At 40.2% G+C, this 17,534-nt stretch overlaps 1 protein-coding gene across 16 annotated transcripts in view; it reads left to right on the top strand.

The window, feature by feature from the left end:
• The window catches only part of RALGAPA2 (Ral GTPase activating protein catalytic subunit alpha 2), a 327,703-nt gene that overhangs the window by 123,055 nt on the left and 187,114 nt on the right, over positions 1-17,534 (top strand). For all 16 annotated transcript variants that reach the window (XR_016216034.1, XR_016216033.1, XR_016216032.1 and 13 more), the window contains 3 exons: positions 675-769; positions 7,123-7,213; positions 16,814-16,987. Coding sequence is in view for 13 of the 16 variants with exons in the window: in XM_089307358.1 (XP_089163484.1) it covers positions 675-769; positions 7,123-7,213; positions 16,814-16,987 (360 nt within the window). In the remaining 3 variants the exon portion in view is untranslated. The remainder of the gene's footprint in view (positions 1-674; positions 770-7,122; positions 7,214-16,813; positions 16,988-17,534) is intronic.

The following is a 17,534-nucleotide window of genomic DNA, read 5'->3' as shown; positions in this document are numbered from 1 at the left end:
GAGAGAGAGATCTTTCATCTGCTGGTTCACTCCCCAAGTCTCCCCAAGTGGCCCTAACAGCCAGAGCTGGGACGATCCGGAGCCAGGAGCCGGGAGCTTCTTCCGGGTCTCCCACGTAGGTGCAGGGGCCCAAGGACTTGGGCCGTCTTCCACTGCTTTCCCAGGCCATAGCAGAGAGCTGGATCAGAAGAGGAGCAGCAACTAGAACCAGCGCCCATATAGGAAACTGTCACCGCAAGTAGAGGCCTAGCTCACTGTGCCACAGCACTGGACCCTCTGTGCTTTCTCTCATCAGGGTTTTTTCTCAAGCAGTCCTGAGCTACCTTCTTGCTCTCATCTTTCTGTTGGTTCACCTGGCCTACCCAGGTTGATATCTGAGGTGTCCTCCAAAAAGGCCCAAAGGGAAGGTCTTCTTGCCCCTGCCCTGTGCTCACGTAAAGTGCTAGGTGGACCTGCTGGCTGGTGTGAGCAGCATTCAGTCCACTCTTCAGAGCCCTCTGGGGCCAGAATTCAGGTCTCAAGTGTGGACTAATTTGCCAGACCCTTAACTCCTTTTTTTTATGTACCTTTTTATATAATAAGTTTAGTTGGTACCTGTACCTGAAAGTCATTTTCAGATTTTACTGTGGGAAACATTTCCTCTGTCAATTTCCACCCTGCCCTGAAATCTCTAGGACAAAAGGTAGAGAAGGCGCAGAACGTGTGCTCCGAGGCCAAGCCTGCAGAAGACATGCGAGGACACGTGAAGAAAGAACATGAAGCGATAACAGTAAGATCCTTTCAAATCAGTTTATCGTTAAAAATAAACGTGAATTATTGTATCATATATAAACTTATTGAGGACTTTTTAGAAAAAAAATCCTTTTCCATTTAGATGTGTCACAGGCCCAAATGATCTGGACATCTTTTATGGTTTTGCTTGATCTCTATGTAAAATTACAGCCACATGACAAAAATAGGAAAAAAACTAACATGAAAATGGAATTTGCCACCTGGTTTATATGTGGCACTGTGTGTTTTTAAGCAGATATTCTTCCCTATAAAACTTGAATTCATAGTCCCTATTTCTTTTTTAAGATTTATTTATTTATTTGAAAGAGTTACTGAGAAGGAGAGCAGAGGCAGAGAAAGAAAGAGGGAGAGAAATCAATCTTCCTTCCCTTGCCTCACTCCCCAAATGGCTGAATGGCCAGGGCTGGGCCAGGCTGAAGCCAGGAGCTTCATCTGGAGCTCCCACATAGGAGCAGGAGCCTGGGGACTTGGGCCATCCTCCACTGCTTTCCCAGGCACAGTAGCAGGGAGCTGGATTGAAAGTGGAGCAGCCGAGACTCGAACCGGTGCCCATATGAGATGCCAACTCCGCAGGCAGCAGCTTTATCCACTGCACCACAGTACCAGCTCCTAAATTCCCCATTTCTGACATCATTTGAGGTAGTATTTTCCATTGATGTGAATTACTTAATAAGTGAGTATTCTCAATGATCTGTTATGGTTTCTTTTCTTTTTTTTTTTTAAGTGTAAAATAGCATTTTTGTTTTAAGAACTTTTTAAACTTTTTTTTAAAGATTTATATATTTACTATTCAAAGGCAGAGTTACAGACACAGAGATCTTCTGTCTGCTGGTTCACTCCCCAAATGGTCACACCAGCCGGGGCTGGGCCAGGCTTGAAGCCAGGAGCTGGGAGCTTCATTGGGTCTCCCACTTGGATGTAGAGACCTCAAGTACTTGGGCCACTCTCTCCTGCTTTCCCAGGCACATTAACAGGGAACTGGATTGAAAGTGGAGCAGCTGGGGCTTGAACTGGCGTTCATTTGGGATGCCAGCATTGCAGGCAGCAGTTTAACCCACTATGCTACAATGCCAGCCCTATATTAATTTTTAAAAAGTAAACATAGCTTATAAAGAAGAAAATTAAAAACTGTCCCATAGGGGCTGGCACTGAGGCGCAGTAGGTTAACGCCCTGGCCTGAAGCACAGGCATCCCATATGGGCACCGGTTCTAGTCCTGGCTGCTCCTCTTCCGATCCAGCTCTCTGCTATGGCCTGGGATAGCAGTAGAAGACGGCCTAAGTCCTTGGGCCCCTGCACCCATGTGGGAGTCTGGAAGAAGCTCCTGGCTCCTGGCTTTGGATCGGCGCAGCTCCGACCATTGCAGCCATCTGGGGAGTGAACCAGTGGATGGAAAACCTTTCTCTCTGTCTCTCTCTCTCTCTCTGTAACTCTGTCTTTCAAATAAATAAAATAAATCTTAAAAAAAAAAAAACTATCCCATAAGTCATTCACACAGACAACCTCTTCATTTTTTAGAAATGTATGTTATTTGAAAGATAAACATATACACTGTGAGATTTTCTATCTGCTGGTTCATTCCCCAGAATCACAGAATAGCCAGGGCTGGACCAAATTGAAGCCAGCAGCCTGGAATTCAGTTCAGGTCTCCCATGTAGGTGGCAGGGACCCAGGTACTTGAGCCACCACTTGCTGCCTCCTAGGGCTTGCATTAGGAGGATGCTGGAATCAGGAGTGGAGCTGAGACTTCAACCCAGACACTGTGATATATGATCCAGGTATCTCAAGCAGCGTTTTAACCACTGCACCAAACACGGATCCCTATTAATTTTTTTACATATAGTATATGTTAATAGAAAATGCCAACATCACAGAAAGTTATAAAATAAAAAGAGACGGCTTCTACCTACTCCTCCTGGTAACCAGGTATTAAGTCCTTCTTTATTTTTAAAAAGGGTGTATACTAGCATATATACTACATACATACATATATATGTATACACCATTTAATATATATCTTCTATTTTCATCAGTGAAATAAATGACCACAAACCTGCCACTAAGCCTAAGAGCTAGAATATTTGCAGTGTTGTTGCCTTGGCCTCTGAGTTCCTTCCTTGCCCCGCCTCTGCCATCTCCCTTTAAAGAGTGGGATTATCTTAGCTTTGTGTTTATTGCCTTGCTTTGCTCTATAGTTTTGCTGAATATGTATTTCCAAAAAACATATTCTTTAGTTTTCCTCATTTTTGAACTTGTTTCTTGGTATTGTTGATTTGTTCACTCAATTATGGATTTCTAATATTTATCCACCTTGTGGCATGTGGCATTAGTTCACTAAGTTTTCTTTGATGTAGAATATTCCATTGTGAATGTACCATTCTCCTGTTGATGAACATTTGGAATGTCTGCAGAGTTTTGTTATTATGAAAACTGAATCTGTGTACATTCTTGTGTCACAAGATCTGTATCTTTAGGGTTTTCTTCATGGTAAATCTCTAGGAGTGAAATTGATGATTTTTAGAATAGAAAAAGGTTCACAAGTTGAAGCCTGTTTTCCAAAGTGTTTGTACAAGTTATACTCCTGCCAACAACGTATAGAGTTCCCATTTATCCACATTCTTGTGAACACTTTCTGTTGTCAGATACTTTTAATTTTTCTGAATTATGTGGGTGAAAATAGGATCTCTTATTTTGCATTTCTTAGATTAATGAGTTTTAAAAATTTCCACATGTATTGACCTTTTATGTTTCATCTTTGAAATGCCTATCAATATCTTGTGTCATTTTACTATGGACTTGTTTGTCTTTTTCTCTTATTTTAGTTCTTTGTATAATATGAACACTGGTCCTATTTTGTTATAGAAACTATCTTCCAATGTGTGGCTCATATTTTCACTTTCTGTGTGGTGTCTTTTGATGAATGGAAGTCCTTTGTTTTGAACTCTCTATTATCACTTTTATGGTTAGAGCTTTATGACTTTTAAAAAAAAAACCTTAACTACACAGGGATAATAATATTACCTTATACTTAGTCTATAAGTGTTTCAGTTTTGCTGTACACAGTGAAGTCTTTGGTCCATCTGGAATTGATTCCTGTTTATGGAGTGCTGTAAGAATCTAATTTCATTTCCCCTCCTGATAACTACCTATACCAAGTCCCACTTGTGAATCTGTTTCTTCTTTATTGATCTGAAATGCCACCTGTCTCTCATATGGGCTGTTTCCTCGACATGTTAGAGTTCACTTTGGTGCTTCTTACCTTGATTGATTACTTTGTCTCTCTGGACAGTGCTGTGACAGCTTACTGAGGTTCCTCACTCACTTCTCTTTCACCGTCCCCTTCTAATGGAAGCTGATTTTTCCACTGCCTTTTGTCTCCATTGCAGCTGATGATAAGTCTTCTGTCCATCCTATGTAGTTGTTGTCTGTTGCTGCCTTTTTGTCTTTGACCTTTGGTTTTCCAGCAGTATATTTAGGTGCAGATTTCTTTTGTTTACATATTTGGCATGCTATGTGCCATGCATCCCCTGGATGCTTGTCTTTCTAGAAACTCTTGGTAATCATTTCTTCAGAAATTACCTGTTTTTACTCTCTTTTCTCTCCTTTTGGTATTCTGGGTAAAGATATGTTAAATCTTCTCATTCTGTTTTCCATGTTTCATAAGCTCCCTTTGATATTTTGCCTCTTGGTGTGTTCTGGATAATTTTATCAGCACCATGCTTCATGAGTCCAATAATTCTCTCAACTCTGCTATTCAGTACTTCCACTGAGTTTTTTTAGTTCAGAAAATTTGCTTTTTGTTTCCAAAATTTCAAGCTTATTCTCTCCAAGTGTATTTTGAAATTTCTAATAATTTTTCATTGCTTGCCCATTTTTGTGATTCCCAATTTTACTCCTTTACAATGTTGACAAATTGCAATTCTGAATTCCTCATATGATTATCTAAAATCCTTGAGGGGTATAAATATCTTTGTTGGTTCTGTGATTCTTATGCAATTGTTTTATTTCCTTTGGTCTTTAGTAGTCTTCGATTTTAGTTCCTGTCTGGCTAATCTTAATGTGCTAAAAATCTAAATGTCTACATCTGTAGCCTACTTACTTTATTTGTGGCCTACTTTATTTTTTTTTAACATAACAATCATTCTGTCTTTTCTTTTTCTTTTTTTTTTTTCCCCCACCTTGCCACTATCCTACTTTTGGTTTGTGGGTCTAGTCCTTTTTTTTTTTTATTTAAGATTTATTTATTTATTTGAAAGCCAGAGTTACAGAGCAAGAGAGGGAGAGAGAGAGAGATCTTTCATCCTCTGGTTTACTCCCCAAATGGCCACAGCAGCCAGGGCTGGGCCAGGCCAAAGCCAGGAACCAGGTATCCCCTTTGAGTCTCCCACATGTATGGCAGGAGCCCAGGCACTTGGATCATCTTCTGCTGCTTTCCCAGGTACATTAGCAGGAAGCTGGATTGGAAGCAGAACAGCTGAGAATTAAACCAGCACCAATATGACATGCCAGTGTACACCACAATGCTGGCCCCAATAATTCTGTCTTTTAATTATATAAAGTTCATCAAAAAATTGAGTTAAAAGATGTTTATTCTGGTGCAAAAATTTTTGAAATCCATTTTTCATATTCTACGTTTTCCATCAACTTTATGAAGACTCTGTGTACATCTTGGTTCCCCTTTGCATTGTTTCCTTATTTGATATTCACACCTGGAGTTGGCTCATTAAATTTTAAAGAGTTCTTCATGTACTCTGCAGTGGAGAATGTTACATTTGCATCTTCATTCCTGGAATTATTCTCTGTCTCATCGCTCTTGGATTTTTGTTGCCCACTTTAGGACATTGTTTTTGGATATTCAACCCAAAGATAAAATCAAAACATCAGAACCTTTCTTGAGTTTGTTTTTCCTTCTCCGCCGTTCTTCTTCCCTTCATCACCATCACTCTGTGTCCCCTAGATTTATACCCATTTATGGTTTTATTTTCTTCTACTCAAGTTTAGAGCTAATTATAAACTCTAGCTTGTCATTCCTCAATATTTGTCTTATTTATATTTTCTTCTCCTTTTCCACCATCAAAAGCCTCATCTCCTCATTTCCTGAATTGCTGTAACAGTTCCATAGTAATTTTCTTTTTTACTCTAATCTATCGATAGATAACTGCTAGACTTATCTTTCTGATTATATTTTTAATGATGGTGAGCTATTGTCTGGAACAGGTAGCTGCTCATTTTCTCACTGTTGGATCGAAGGTCCCAACCCTAATGTTGAAGTCCCACTGGCAGCTGCCTCTCTGACAATGTCTGTGTTTCTTCCTGTCTTTCTCCTTCTTCGCCTGGCTGCCCTGCATGGCCTGCTTTCATCAGCCTCTTTTCCTGCACATAGAACTTGCTGATTTCCACTCCGTGCTTCCAGCCTTGAGTCCCCTCCTGCCTTCCCTCTACCACTTCCTGTCTATTGCCTTCTTGAGCAGCTCTCCTGTAACTATCAGCCACTGAAGGTAACACTTTATTTTGCATGTCTTTCAGAGAGAGTTTGTTTGCATATTTTGCTTATGTGCATTGTAATTATTTTATGTAATTCGTGTGTGTTTTGTGTCTCCAAGAAAATTACAGATTTCTAGAGAATGCAGATTGCCTCCTGATTTTTTAATCCTTTGTATTTAATAGAAAGTCCAGTGTTAAGCAGTACTTGGGAAAGTCTATAGCAGCACAGTTAACTAGGAAGGTACTGAGTGGACCTGTAGAAGTCTGGATGAGGTGTGTGTCTTCCCTGTAGGACACTCTCTGTCCATGGGTAACTAAAACCTGGAGAAGTTCCCCTACTCACTATGTGAAATTCACCTGCTTACTATATGAAGTACACCCACTCACTGTAGGAAGGGATTAAAACAGTTCAGAGAAAATGGAATTAAATGATAAATTTATTTTATTACAAAGTGTTTTGAAAACTATGCCTAGTTTTTTCATAGTGCACATTTTCCATAAACCTTTTGAAGACCACTTGTATATGTGTGCTTGATCAAAGAAATGAGTAAAGTTTTAAAATAAATAACTTCCGTATAATTTAACATCTCTTTTTACTAAATCAATTTAATTGGATGTCAGTTGACGAAGTAGAGAATATAAACTACAATTTCAGGTCTTGCATAATATGTGATTCAATTACAGTAATTTGTGAACACATATCCTTCACATGGAAAAACAGCTCTCAATTTTTGTTGCTATTATTATTGTTGGTTTCCTTTTCTTTTGAAATGTAGACTAGGAACTTAACAGTCTTATAAAATTATAACTTTCCTGTAATAAATACAATATTTCTTTTTGCCTGAAGATCTTGGTTCGAAGAAGCAGCAGCCCTGCTGAATTAGATTTGAAAGATGATTTGCAGCAAACTCAAGGAAAATGTAAAGAAAGACAGAAAAGTAAGTTCTGGAAAATGTGCCTGTGTTCATCCAACTTCAGAGTGATATACTTTGTTTTCTTCTTCTTCTAACTGGAGTGGTGTCTTAAAACTGAGGAGACATGGTTTGAAATTGAACATTTTTATTCCTGCAATGCCAGCATTGAGAAAAGCTTAATCCACACAAGCAGGGAAATAGTTACAATTAGTTTCTTTTATCAGAGAGACCTTTCTTATTGTTGGTCCATTCTCCAAGTGAGAAGCCCAGTAGGGAATGATGGCTGTGATTAACAGACAAACCCAGTAGGAAAAATGATCTTCTCCTGAAAGTCTCCACAGGCGAGGACAGAGATCAGAAGTACATTGAAGTCAGTGAGATAAGTGTTCTTAAATAAGGTGCTGGAATCCTGAGACTTGCAAAATATGGCCCCTCACACTCAGTCTTCCAGAAGGCAGGTGCCAGGCTACTTCCTCCTCAGAGCAGCACAGTCAAGAACGTAAATCTTCTTTTCATGCTCCATTTTCACTCTGTTGGCTTAGAGGCCTCTGGGAGATGAAGTTTGGGTCACAACAGATTGGTCATGTTGTCACTGTAACAACTTTCAGTTGTGGCAGATTAGAAGCAGTGAGGCGCCAGCACCGTGGCTCATTAGGCTAATCTTCCACCTGTGGCGCCGGTACTCTGGGTTCTTGTCCCGGTTGGGGCACCGGTTCTGTCCTGGTTGCTCCTCTTCCAGTCCAGCTCTCTGCTGTGGCCTGGGAAGGCAGTGGAGGATGGCCCAAGTGCTTGGGCCCTGCACCCGCATGGGAGACCAGGAGGAAGCACCTGGCTCCTGGCTTTGGATCGGCGTAGCACCGGCCGTAGCGGCCATTTGTGGGGGTGAACCATCGGAAGGAAGACCTTTCTCTCTGTTTGTCTCTCACTGTCTAACTCTGCCTGTCAAAAAAAAAAAAAAAGAAAAAAAGAAAAAAAAGAAAAGAAAAAAATAAAGAAGAGAATAAAAAAAGCAATGAGGCTGGGAGACTGTAGCAGACACAAAGTGGAGCCGGATGGTGCACAGACCATAAGGGTAAACAATACAATGGTTATGGAAGAGGCAGGCAACTTTGGGGAGCAAACTGTCTAGGTTTCTTTTGTGTTAGATGAAATAAGTAGCCCTTTAAGTCTTCTTTTTTTTCTTTTCTTTCTTTTTTTTTTTTTTTTACAGGTGGATTTAGACAGTGAGAGAGACAGAGAGAAAGGTCTTCCTTCTGTTGGTTCACCCCCTATATGGCTGCTACAGGCGGCACGCTGCAGCCAGTACGCTGTGCCAATCCGAAGCCAGGTGCCAGGGTTAGCCAATTGAGCCACGGCACCGGCCATAGCCCTTTAAGTCTTAATGAGACACCTGAGAGCTTCCAAAATGGCAGAGTAGGGAGGGAACTTACTGCTCTGGTCTAGGAGAAGATAGTTTTAAAACAAGTGGAGAGAGTGCAGTCTCAGGGAAGAGTTAGGGAGAAAACTTCAGAGGAAACTCTATGCAAATTAGAGGGACAGAATGGACCTACTTGGAGGGTGTGGACACCCACAATTCAGGACCACAGCAACAGAGAACCTATGCACCAGCATTGGAGAGTGAGGTGAGACCACACTGTAACAACCACAGGCACTGGGGATAAAGCTGCAGGAAGACCCTAGAGGGAACCTGGCTTGGAGGTTCCCTTGGAGGATAGTGTACCTGCCAAGCTAGAGGAGGAAAAAACAAAGGAGGGATACATTTCTTTCTTCTTGATCACCTTACAATGGCGTCTTATAATAAGCCAATAGAGCGGGTGCCATTTTGGACATACATAACAGCTGTGCCAGCTCATATCTGCACCCAGCAACCAGCCAAATGGAGATTCCTGACTCTGGTGAAGAAAACTAACCGGGAGCTGGGTACTCATGACTGTGGGAGGCTTGTGTGTTGGAACTGTGAAAAAAACTGAGGCTGTGTGGGAGGGCTCATGGTATGACTGGGACATTGGGCAGTCCCTGTGGGAGACTCCACATGCTCGGGGCTTCCTGGTTACCTGGTGAGGGACATTGCTGGGGAATCTGAACTTACACTGGGACTGCACAGATCCTTTGTGTGATCCTTGTGGCATAGTGTTGTGGCATAATGGATGCATATTATAGCCACTGGGGCTAGGAGTCAGGTACTGGTCTCCTTTGAGCAGAGGAAATCAGCTGAACAGAACAAACCTCCCTTCTGATTAAAAAAAGAGGGGCGGGGGGAATTTATCGTGAGAAAACTGGCTGTGTCACCTTAGACATGCCTTTCACCCTGGAGAACTGAATAGAGCTCCCTGGCCACACCCACCACAGACCTCTAGGTAATCACTGAAAATAGACACTCCACTTATCTACAGAGGCATAGTACAAAGATAAAAGCTGCCACAGTGGAAAAAAACAAAGAAGAAACCAATGAGTATCCCCACAAATGCCAAATAGCAAACACACCAATTCAAGAAACAAGAATAAGGGAGACAACATAATGCCTCCAAAAGAACACAACACTTCAACACTAGTTTGTGAAGATGATAAGATCGAAGAAATGCAAGAAATGGAATTCAAAAAATTGATCATTAGATTACGTAGAAGTAATCAGAAGCATATGCCCGAACTACTGAAATCCATATAAGACATGAAAGAAAACTTCTCCCACGAAACTGAGATCCTAAAGAGAAATCAAAATGAAATGAAGAATTCAATAGAACAAAACAAAAAATGTAATGGAAAGCCTTAACAACAGAATTGGTGAAACAGAAGAAAGAAGACTTAGAAGACAAAGCACAAGAAATTATATAGTCAAACCAATAACAAGAAGAGGAAATTAGAAAACTAAAAACACTGTTGGGAATCTACAGGATACTATCAAATGACCCAAAATACGTGTTCTAAGAGTTCCTGAAGATGTGGAAAGGAAGAATGGATTAGAAGTCCATTTTAGTGGAATAATAATAGAAAACTTCCCTAATTTGAAGAAAGAAAGGGACATCCAAGTTCAGGAAGCACATAGAACTCCTAATAGACATGACCAGAAAAGATCTTCACTATATGACACATTGTAATCAAAATCACCACGGTAAAACATAAAGAAAAGATTCTAAAATGTGCTTGAGAGAAACACTAGATTACTTTCAGAGAGTCTCCAATTAGACTCACAGTGGACTTCCCATCAGAATCTGTACAGGCTAGGAGAGAATGGCAAGGTATATTCCAAGTCTTAAGAGAAAAAACCTGTCAACCCAGAATACTATATCCTGTAAAACTCTAATTCATGAATGAAGGTGAATAAAGACCTTCTATAACAAACAGAAATTGAAAGAATTTGTCACCACCCGGCCAGCCCTACAAAAGATGCTTAGGATGTGCTGCATACAGAAACACAGAAACATGGGTATCACTACAAAAGAAGATAACGGAAGGAAATCTCCCAGTAAAAGTTCAAAGGAAATTCAAAGAAAAAAAATTGGAATATTTTTGGAAAAATGTCTGGGCAAAGTCATTACTTATCAATAGTCACCTTGAATGTAAATGGCCTCAACTCTCTAGTAAAAAGACACAGACTGGCTGAATGGATTAAAAAACAAAACCCATCTATTTACTGCCTACAAGAAGCACATCTCACCAACAAAGGTGTACACTGACTGAAAGTGAAAGGTTGGAAAAAGATATTCCATGTCAACAGAAACCAAGAAAGAGCTGGTGTAGCCATTCTAGTATCAGACAAAATAGACTTTAACACAAAAACTATTAAAAGAGACAAAGAAGGGCACTATGTAATGATTAAGGGATTAACTCAACAGGAAGATGTAACTATTATAAACATTATATGCACCTAATTTCAGGGCACCTGATGTTTAAAAGAAATATTGAGATCTAAAGGGAGACATAGACTCCAGTACAATAGTAATGAGGGACTTAAGTACTCCTCTTTCAGCAATGGACAGATCAACCAGACAGAAAATCAGCTAGGAAACAGCAGATTTAATTGACACTATAGACTAAATAGACCAAACAGATATCTACGGAACTTTTTATCCTGCAGTTACAGAATACACATTCTTCTCAGCAGTACATAGAACTTTCTCTAGGATTGACCACATACTAGATCATAAAGCAAGTTTCAGCAAACTCAAAAAATCAGGATCATACCATGCATCTTCTTGGACCACAATGGAGTGAGGGTGGAAATCAGCAACTCAGGAATCTCTAGAACATGTGCAGGCACATGGAGACTGAACAACATGCTCCTGAATGAACAGTGGGTTGTAGAAGAAATCAAAAACTTTCTGGAAGCAAATGAAGATGACAATACAAGTATCAAAACTTAAGGGATACAGCAAAAGCAGTGTTAATAGGAAAGTTTATAGCAATTGGTGCCTATGTGAAGAAAATGGAAAGGCACCAAATAAGTGAGCTATCAATGCATCTCAAGGATCTAGAAAAACAATAGCAAACCAAACCCAAAATGAGTAGGAGAAAAGAAATAATTAAAATTAGAGAAGAAATAAAATTGAATCAAAAAATACAGAAGATCAGCAAAATGAAGAGCTGGTTTCAGGAAAGAATAAACAGAATTGTTGCACCACTGGCCCAACTAACCAAAAAAAGGAGAGAGAAGACCCAAATCAATAAAATTAGAGATGAAAAAGGAAATGTACACCACAGAAATAAAAAGAATCATCAGAAATTACTACAAAGAGCTGTATGTCAACAAGCTAGGAAACCTAGAATAGACAGATTCTTGGATATGTACAACCTATCTAAATTGAGCCATGAAGTCATAGAAAACCTAAATGGACCCATAACCAAGATGCAAGTTGAATCAATAATAAAAACCCTCCCTACAAATAAAAAAAAAATCCCAGGACTGGATGGGTTCACTGCTGAATTTTACCAGACATTTAAAGAAGAACTAACTCCAATTTTCCTCAAGTTATTCAAAACAATTGAAAGGGAGGGAATCCTCCCAAATTCTTTATATGAAGCCAGCATCACCTTAATTCCTAAACCTGAAAAAGATGTAGCAGAGAAAGAGAACTACAGACCAATTTTCCTGAAGATCATAGACACAAAAATCCTCAAAAAATTCTAGCCAGTCGGGCTGGCGCCACGGCTCAATAGGCTAATCTTCCACCTGCGGTGCCGGCACACTGGGTTCTAGTCCCAGTCGGGGCGCCAGATTCTGTCCTGGTTGCCCCTCTTCCAGGCTGGCTCTCTGCTGTGGCCTGGGAAGGCAGTGGAGGATGGCCCAAGTGCTTGGGCCCTGCACCCCATGGGAGACCAGGAGAAGCACCTGGCTCCTGCCTTTGGATCAGCGCGGTGCACCGGCCGCAGCGCACCGGCCATGGTGGCCACTGGAGGGTGAACCAATGGAAAAGGAAGACCTTTCTCTCTCTCTCTCACTGTCCACTCTGCCTGTCAAAAAAAAAAAAAAATCTAGCCAAGTGGGATTATCCCTGGTTTTCAGAGGTGGTTCAGTATTCGCAAATCAATTAATGTGATACATCACATTAATAAACCTAAGAACAAAAACTGTATGATTATCTCAATAGATGCAGAGAAATCACTTGATAAAATACAACACCCTTTCATGATGAAAACTAAGCAAATTGGGTATAGAAGGAACATTCCTCAACACAATCAAGGCAATTTATAACAACTAAAGGCCAGTGTTCTATTGAATGGGGAAAAGGTAGAAGCGTTCTCACTGAGATCTGGTACCAGACAAGGATGCCCTCTCTCATCATTGATATTCAATATAGTCCTTGAAGTTTTAGCCAAAGCCATTAGGCAAGAAAAAGAAATCAAAGGGGTACAAATTGGGAAGGATGAAGTCAAACTATCCCTCTTTGCAGATGATATGATTCTATATATAGGGGATCCAAAAGACTCCACGAAGAGACTACTGGAACTCATAGAAGAGTTTGGTAAAGTAGCAGGATATAAAATCAATACACAAAAATCAACAGCCTTTGTATACACAGACAATACCACAGCTTAGAAAGAACTTCTGAAATCAATCCCATTCACAATAGCTACAAAAAATAAATACCTTGGAATAAATTTAGTCAAAGATGTCAAAGATCTCTATGTTGAGAATTACAAAACATGAAAGAAAGAAATAGAAGAAGATTCATAAAAATGGAAAAATCGGGGCTGGCACTGTGGCACAGCAGGTTAAAGCCCTGGCCTAAAGTGTCAGCATCCCATATGGGCGCCGGTTCTAGTCCCGGCTGCTCCACTTCTGATCCAGCTCTCTGCTATGGCCTAGAAAGCAGTAGAAGATGGCCCAAGTCCTTGGGACCATGCACCCGTGTGGGAGACCCGGAGGAATCTCTTGGCTCTGGGCTTTGGATCGGCGCAGCTCCGGCTGTGTGGCCATCTAGGGAGTGAACCAGTGGATAGAAGACCTCTCTCTCTCTCTAACTGTGCCTTTCAAATAAATAAAATAAATCTTTAAAAAAAATGGAGAAAATCTTCCATGTTCATGGATTGGAAGGATTAGTCTCATCAAAATGTCTATTCTCTCAAAAGCAATTTTATAGATTCAGTGTGATACCAATCAAAATACCAAAGACATTCTTCTCAGATCTAGAAAAAATGATGCTGAAATTCATATGGAAATATAGGAGACCTTGAATACCTAAAGCAGTCTTATACAACAAAAACAAAGCTGGAGGTATCACAATACCAGATTTCAAGACATACCACAAGGCAGTTATAATCAAAACAGCCTGGTACTGGTACAAAAACAGATAGATAGACCAATGGAACAGAATAGAAACACCAGAAATTAATCCAAACATCTACAACCAACTTCTATTTGACCAAGGAGCTAAAACCAATCCCTGGAACAAGGACAGTCTTTTCAATAAATGGTGCTTAGAAAACTGGATTTTCATGTGCAGAAGTATGAAGCAAGACCCCTATCTTACACCTTACACAAAAATCCACTCAACGTGGATTAAAGATCTAAATGTATGACCTGATATCATCAAATTATTAGAGAACATTGAGAAACCATGCAAGACATTGGCATAGGCAAAGAGTTCTTGGAAAAGACCCCAGAGGCACCGGTAGTCAAAGCCATAATTAACAAATGGGATTACATCAAATCTAGAAGTTTCTGTACTGCAAAAGAAATACTCAGGAAAGTGAACAGGCTACCGATAGAATGGTAGAAATTATTTGCAAACTATGCAGCTGATAAGGGATTAATAACCAGAATATACAAAAAAAAATCAAGAAACTCTACAACAGCAAAACAAACAGCCCAGTTAAGAGATGGGCCAAAGACATTTTTCAAAAGAGGAAATCTAAATGGCCAACAGACACATGAAAAAATGTTCAGAATCACTAGCCATCAGAGAAATGGAAATCAAAACCATAATTAGGTTTCACCTCACCCTGGTTAGAATGGCTTTCATACAGAAATCAAAAAAACAACTAATACTGGAGAGGATGTGGGGGAAAAGGTACTCTAATTCTTTGTTGGTGGGAATGTAAATTGGTCAAGCCACTATAGGAGACAGTATAGCGATAACCTCAAAAATCTGAATGTAGAATTATCACATGACCCAGCGTTCCCACTCCTGGGAATTTACCCAAGGGAAATGAAATCAGTAAACAAAAGAGCTGTCTGCACCTCCATGTTTATTGCAGCTCAATTCACAATAGCTAAGACATGGAATCAACCTAAATGCCCATCAACAGAAGACTGGGTAAAGAAACTATGGGATATGTACACTAAGGAATACTACACAGCGGTAAAAAAAATGAAATCCAATCATTTGCAACAAAATGGATGAATTTGGAAAATATCATACATAGTGAAATAATCCCCTGATATGTAAGAACTAATAGAGCACCTAAAACAAAAGCTGTAGAAGTGAAATCGACACTTTGAGAAGCAATGACTTGAACAACCCTTGTCTTGACTGTTGAGGAACAGTTTTTTGGTTTTTCCTCTTCATGCTATTTGTTGAACTCTTCACTTAACAGAGTTAATCCTATGTGTATAAAGTCAATTGAAAATAGATCTCAATAAAAAATAAGAGTGGGAATAAGAGAGAGAGAAGGAAGTTTGTAACTGCAAAGCTGTATAGTTCTGGATATATTCTTACAAACTTACTTCTAAGGGTTCAGTTAAAACCCTGCCATGGGGCCCCAAATCCTATTAAGCTGGGTGGTAAAAATGTCATTTTAAGTGTCAAAGTGATTATATTAAGTGTTAAACTGATCATATAAATAGGATCAAGTGTCTGGTAATAACAATAGATAGAATTAAAAAGGAATGAATGTTCCAACATGGGAAGCAGTCCACACAGCAGACTCATAGAATGACAGTTGCTTTAAGTAACGCTCTGACCTCAGAATTAGCCCTTAAGGCTTCTTGGTCTGGCTGAAAAGCCTGTGAGAGCATTTCAAGCACGGAAAGCCAAAACACTGTGGCAAAAATAAATAAATAAATAATAATAATAATAATTCTACATGAATGATCTCTGTGAGTGAGACCCCAGGGGAAAAAAGTGGCCATCAAAGAAGGATATACTTTTCTCCAAAGGGAGGAGAGAACTTACACTTTGCTTATGGCCTTTCCAAATACCGATGGAGATTGTGGATTCAAAAGGCGTCCATAGCCCAGGCAGCTCATGTCAAGAGCCTCAGGTGGTCACTGACATCATTATATATAAGTGTTAATTGTTAAATTAACAACAGGAGTCACTGTGCACTACCTCTGTTCTCAATGAGTTGTATTATGACAGTTAACTGTAAAACTAGTTCTCAAACAGGTTTTTGTGTGTGTGTATGTGCGTGAGTGTGTGTGCAAATTGTTGAAATCTTTACTTTGTATAGAGTCGGTCTTCTGTGTACAGAGTTAATTGAAAATGAATCTTATTGGAGAATTTACTGGGAAGAGGAGAGGGAGGAGCTGGAGGGGTGGGAGTGTGGGTGGGAGGGCGGGTATGGTGGGAAGAATAACTATATTCCTATAGTTAGTTATGAAATCTGTATTGCTTAAAAAATAAAGATAAATTTAAATTTAAAAAAAATGACACACCATAATTGTATTATGACAGATTGGAATTTTGCAGTGTTTAAAAGAGAATTTCCTCTGTAGAAAATCTATTGTAGTGGGGCACCTCATCCCCAAGTGACCTTGGAAGATAGGCCTTGGGTTTCAGTCTACACATTAGGCCAAGGTAGACAGCATCTTTAGGCTCTTCTCACTAGTAGAATAAACTTCTATTTGTGATAGAATAAGTTACTACCATTTTCCTCCACTCTCCCTAATTTGTAGGTGAATAAATCCCAAGAGAAAACTTTGGTGTTTAGTGTGATCTTTTAAGAGTCTGGGATAACTGAGCAGAGGCACCTCAGAAAGAATGCCACTTGAGTGAGATGTATGTGGAGTGGAGCCGGTGATGACAAGCAATGCCTTGTGCTTGGAAGATTTATTTTGTTGACCAAGAGCCCCACACGGGCTTTGCCACTTGTTGAACTATTTAGTTGCTTGTGTCTCAGTAATCACGAACATCCTGATTTTCAGTTAATTTGTTTTCTCCAACCTTGGCTCTTCTGTTGTGGCAGGTGAAAGTACCAGCAGTGATATAGCTCTGGGCTATCACAATGAGGGAGAACCTTCTGGGAGCCTGTGGCAGCCCTGTGAGGAAGACCCAGAACTGAACACTCCCACAGATGTGGCTGACTCTGACGCCCGCCATTGGTTACAGCTGAGTCCCACCGATGCTTCAAACTTAACAGGTAGCTGCATGTTTGAAAAAGAGGCACCACAACCAACAGCTGGATGATCTTGAGTTGTCTTGTTGCAAGAAATCTAGGGCTCCCTTAGCAAGTTGTTGGGGAGTGCTACCTTCAGCCAAACTGATGTAGCAGCCCCAGCCACCTGCTTCTGATCGGTCATAAATTCTTGGAGGTTCTATACGGAGAGGGTTCTAAAACTGTGGTCAGGCATCAGAGGAAGATGCCACTTTGATGACCACTGTCCACCACGGGAGGAAGTGCTGGTACTCATGACAAGCTTCTGCCACACCCAATTGGATTTGCTTTACTCTGAAAACTTGCATTTGTCATAAACAGAGAGTAAGTCAAGAAGTTTGGATAGCTTATTGATTACTATTTTTAAAATTTTCTATTATGAAACCTTATTATGAGACCTTATTATGAAAATGAAGTGTTTGATACATACAACATAAGTTGTGACATATATGTAAGTTGTAGCCCACAGCAATAAAATAAACACCAGTGAGCCTCTACCCAGTGAGGAGAGCACCTGAGCCAGTGAGGTGGT

Source organism: Oryctolagus cuniculus, chromosome 11 (genome assembly GCF_051225735.1).
Source record: "Oryctolagus cuniculus isolate XC-2025 breed Fujian yellow rabbit chromosome 11, ASM5122573v1, whole genome shotgun sequence".
NCBI classification, from domain to species: domain Eukaryota; kingdom Metazoa; phylum Chordata; class Mammalia; order Lagomorpha; family Leporidae; genus Oryctolagus; species Oryctolagus cuniculus.
The sequence above is the reverse complement of the archived record's forward strand: the minus strand, read 5'-3'. Positions and strand labels throughout refer to the sequence as shown.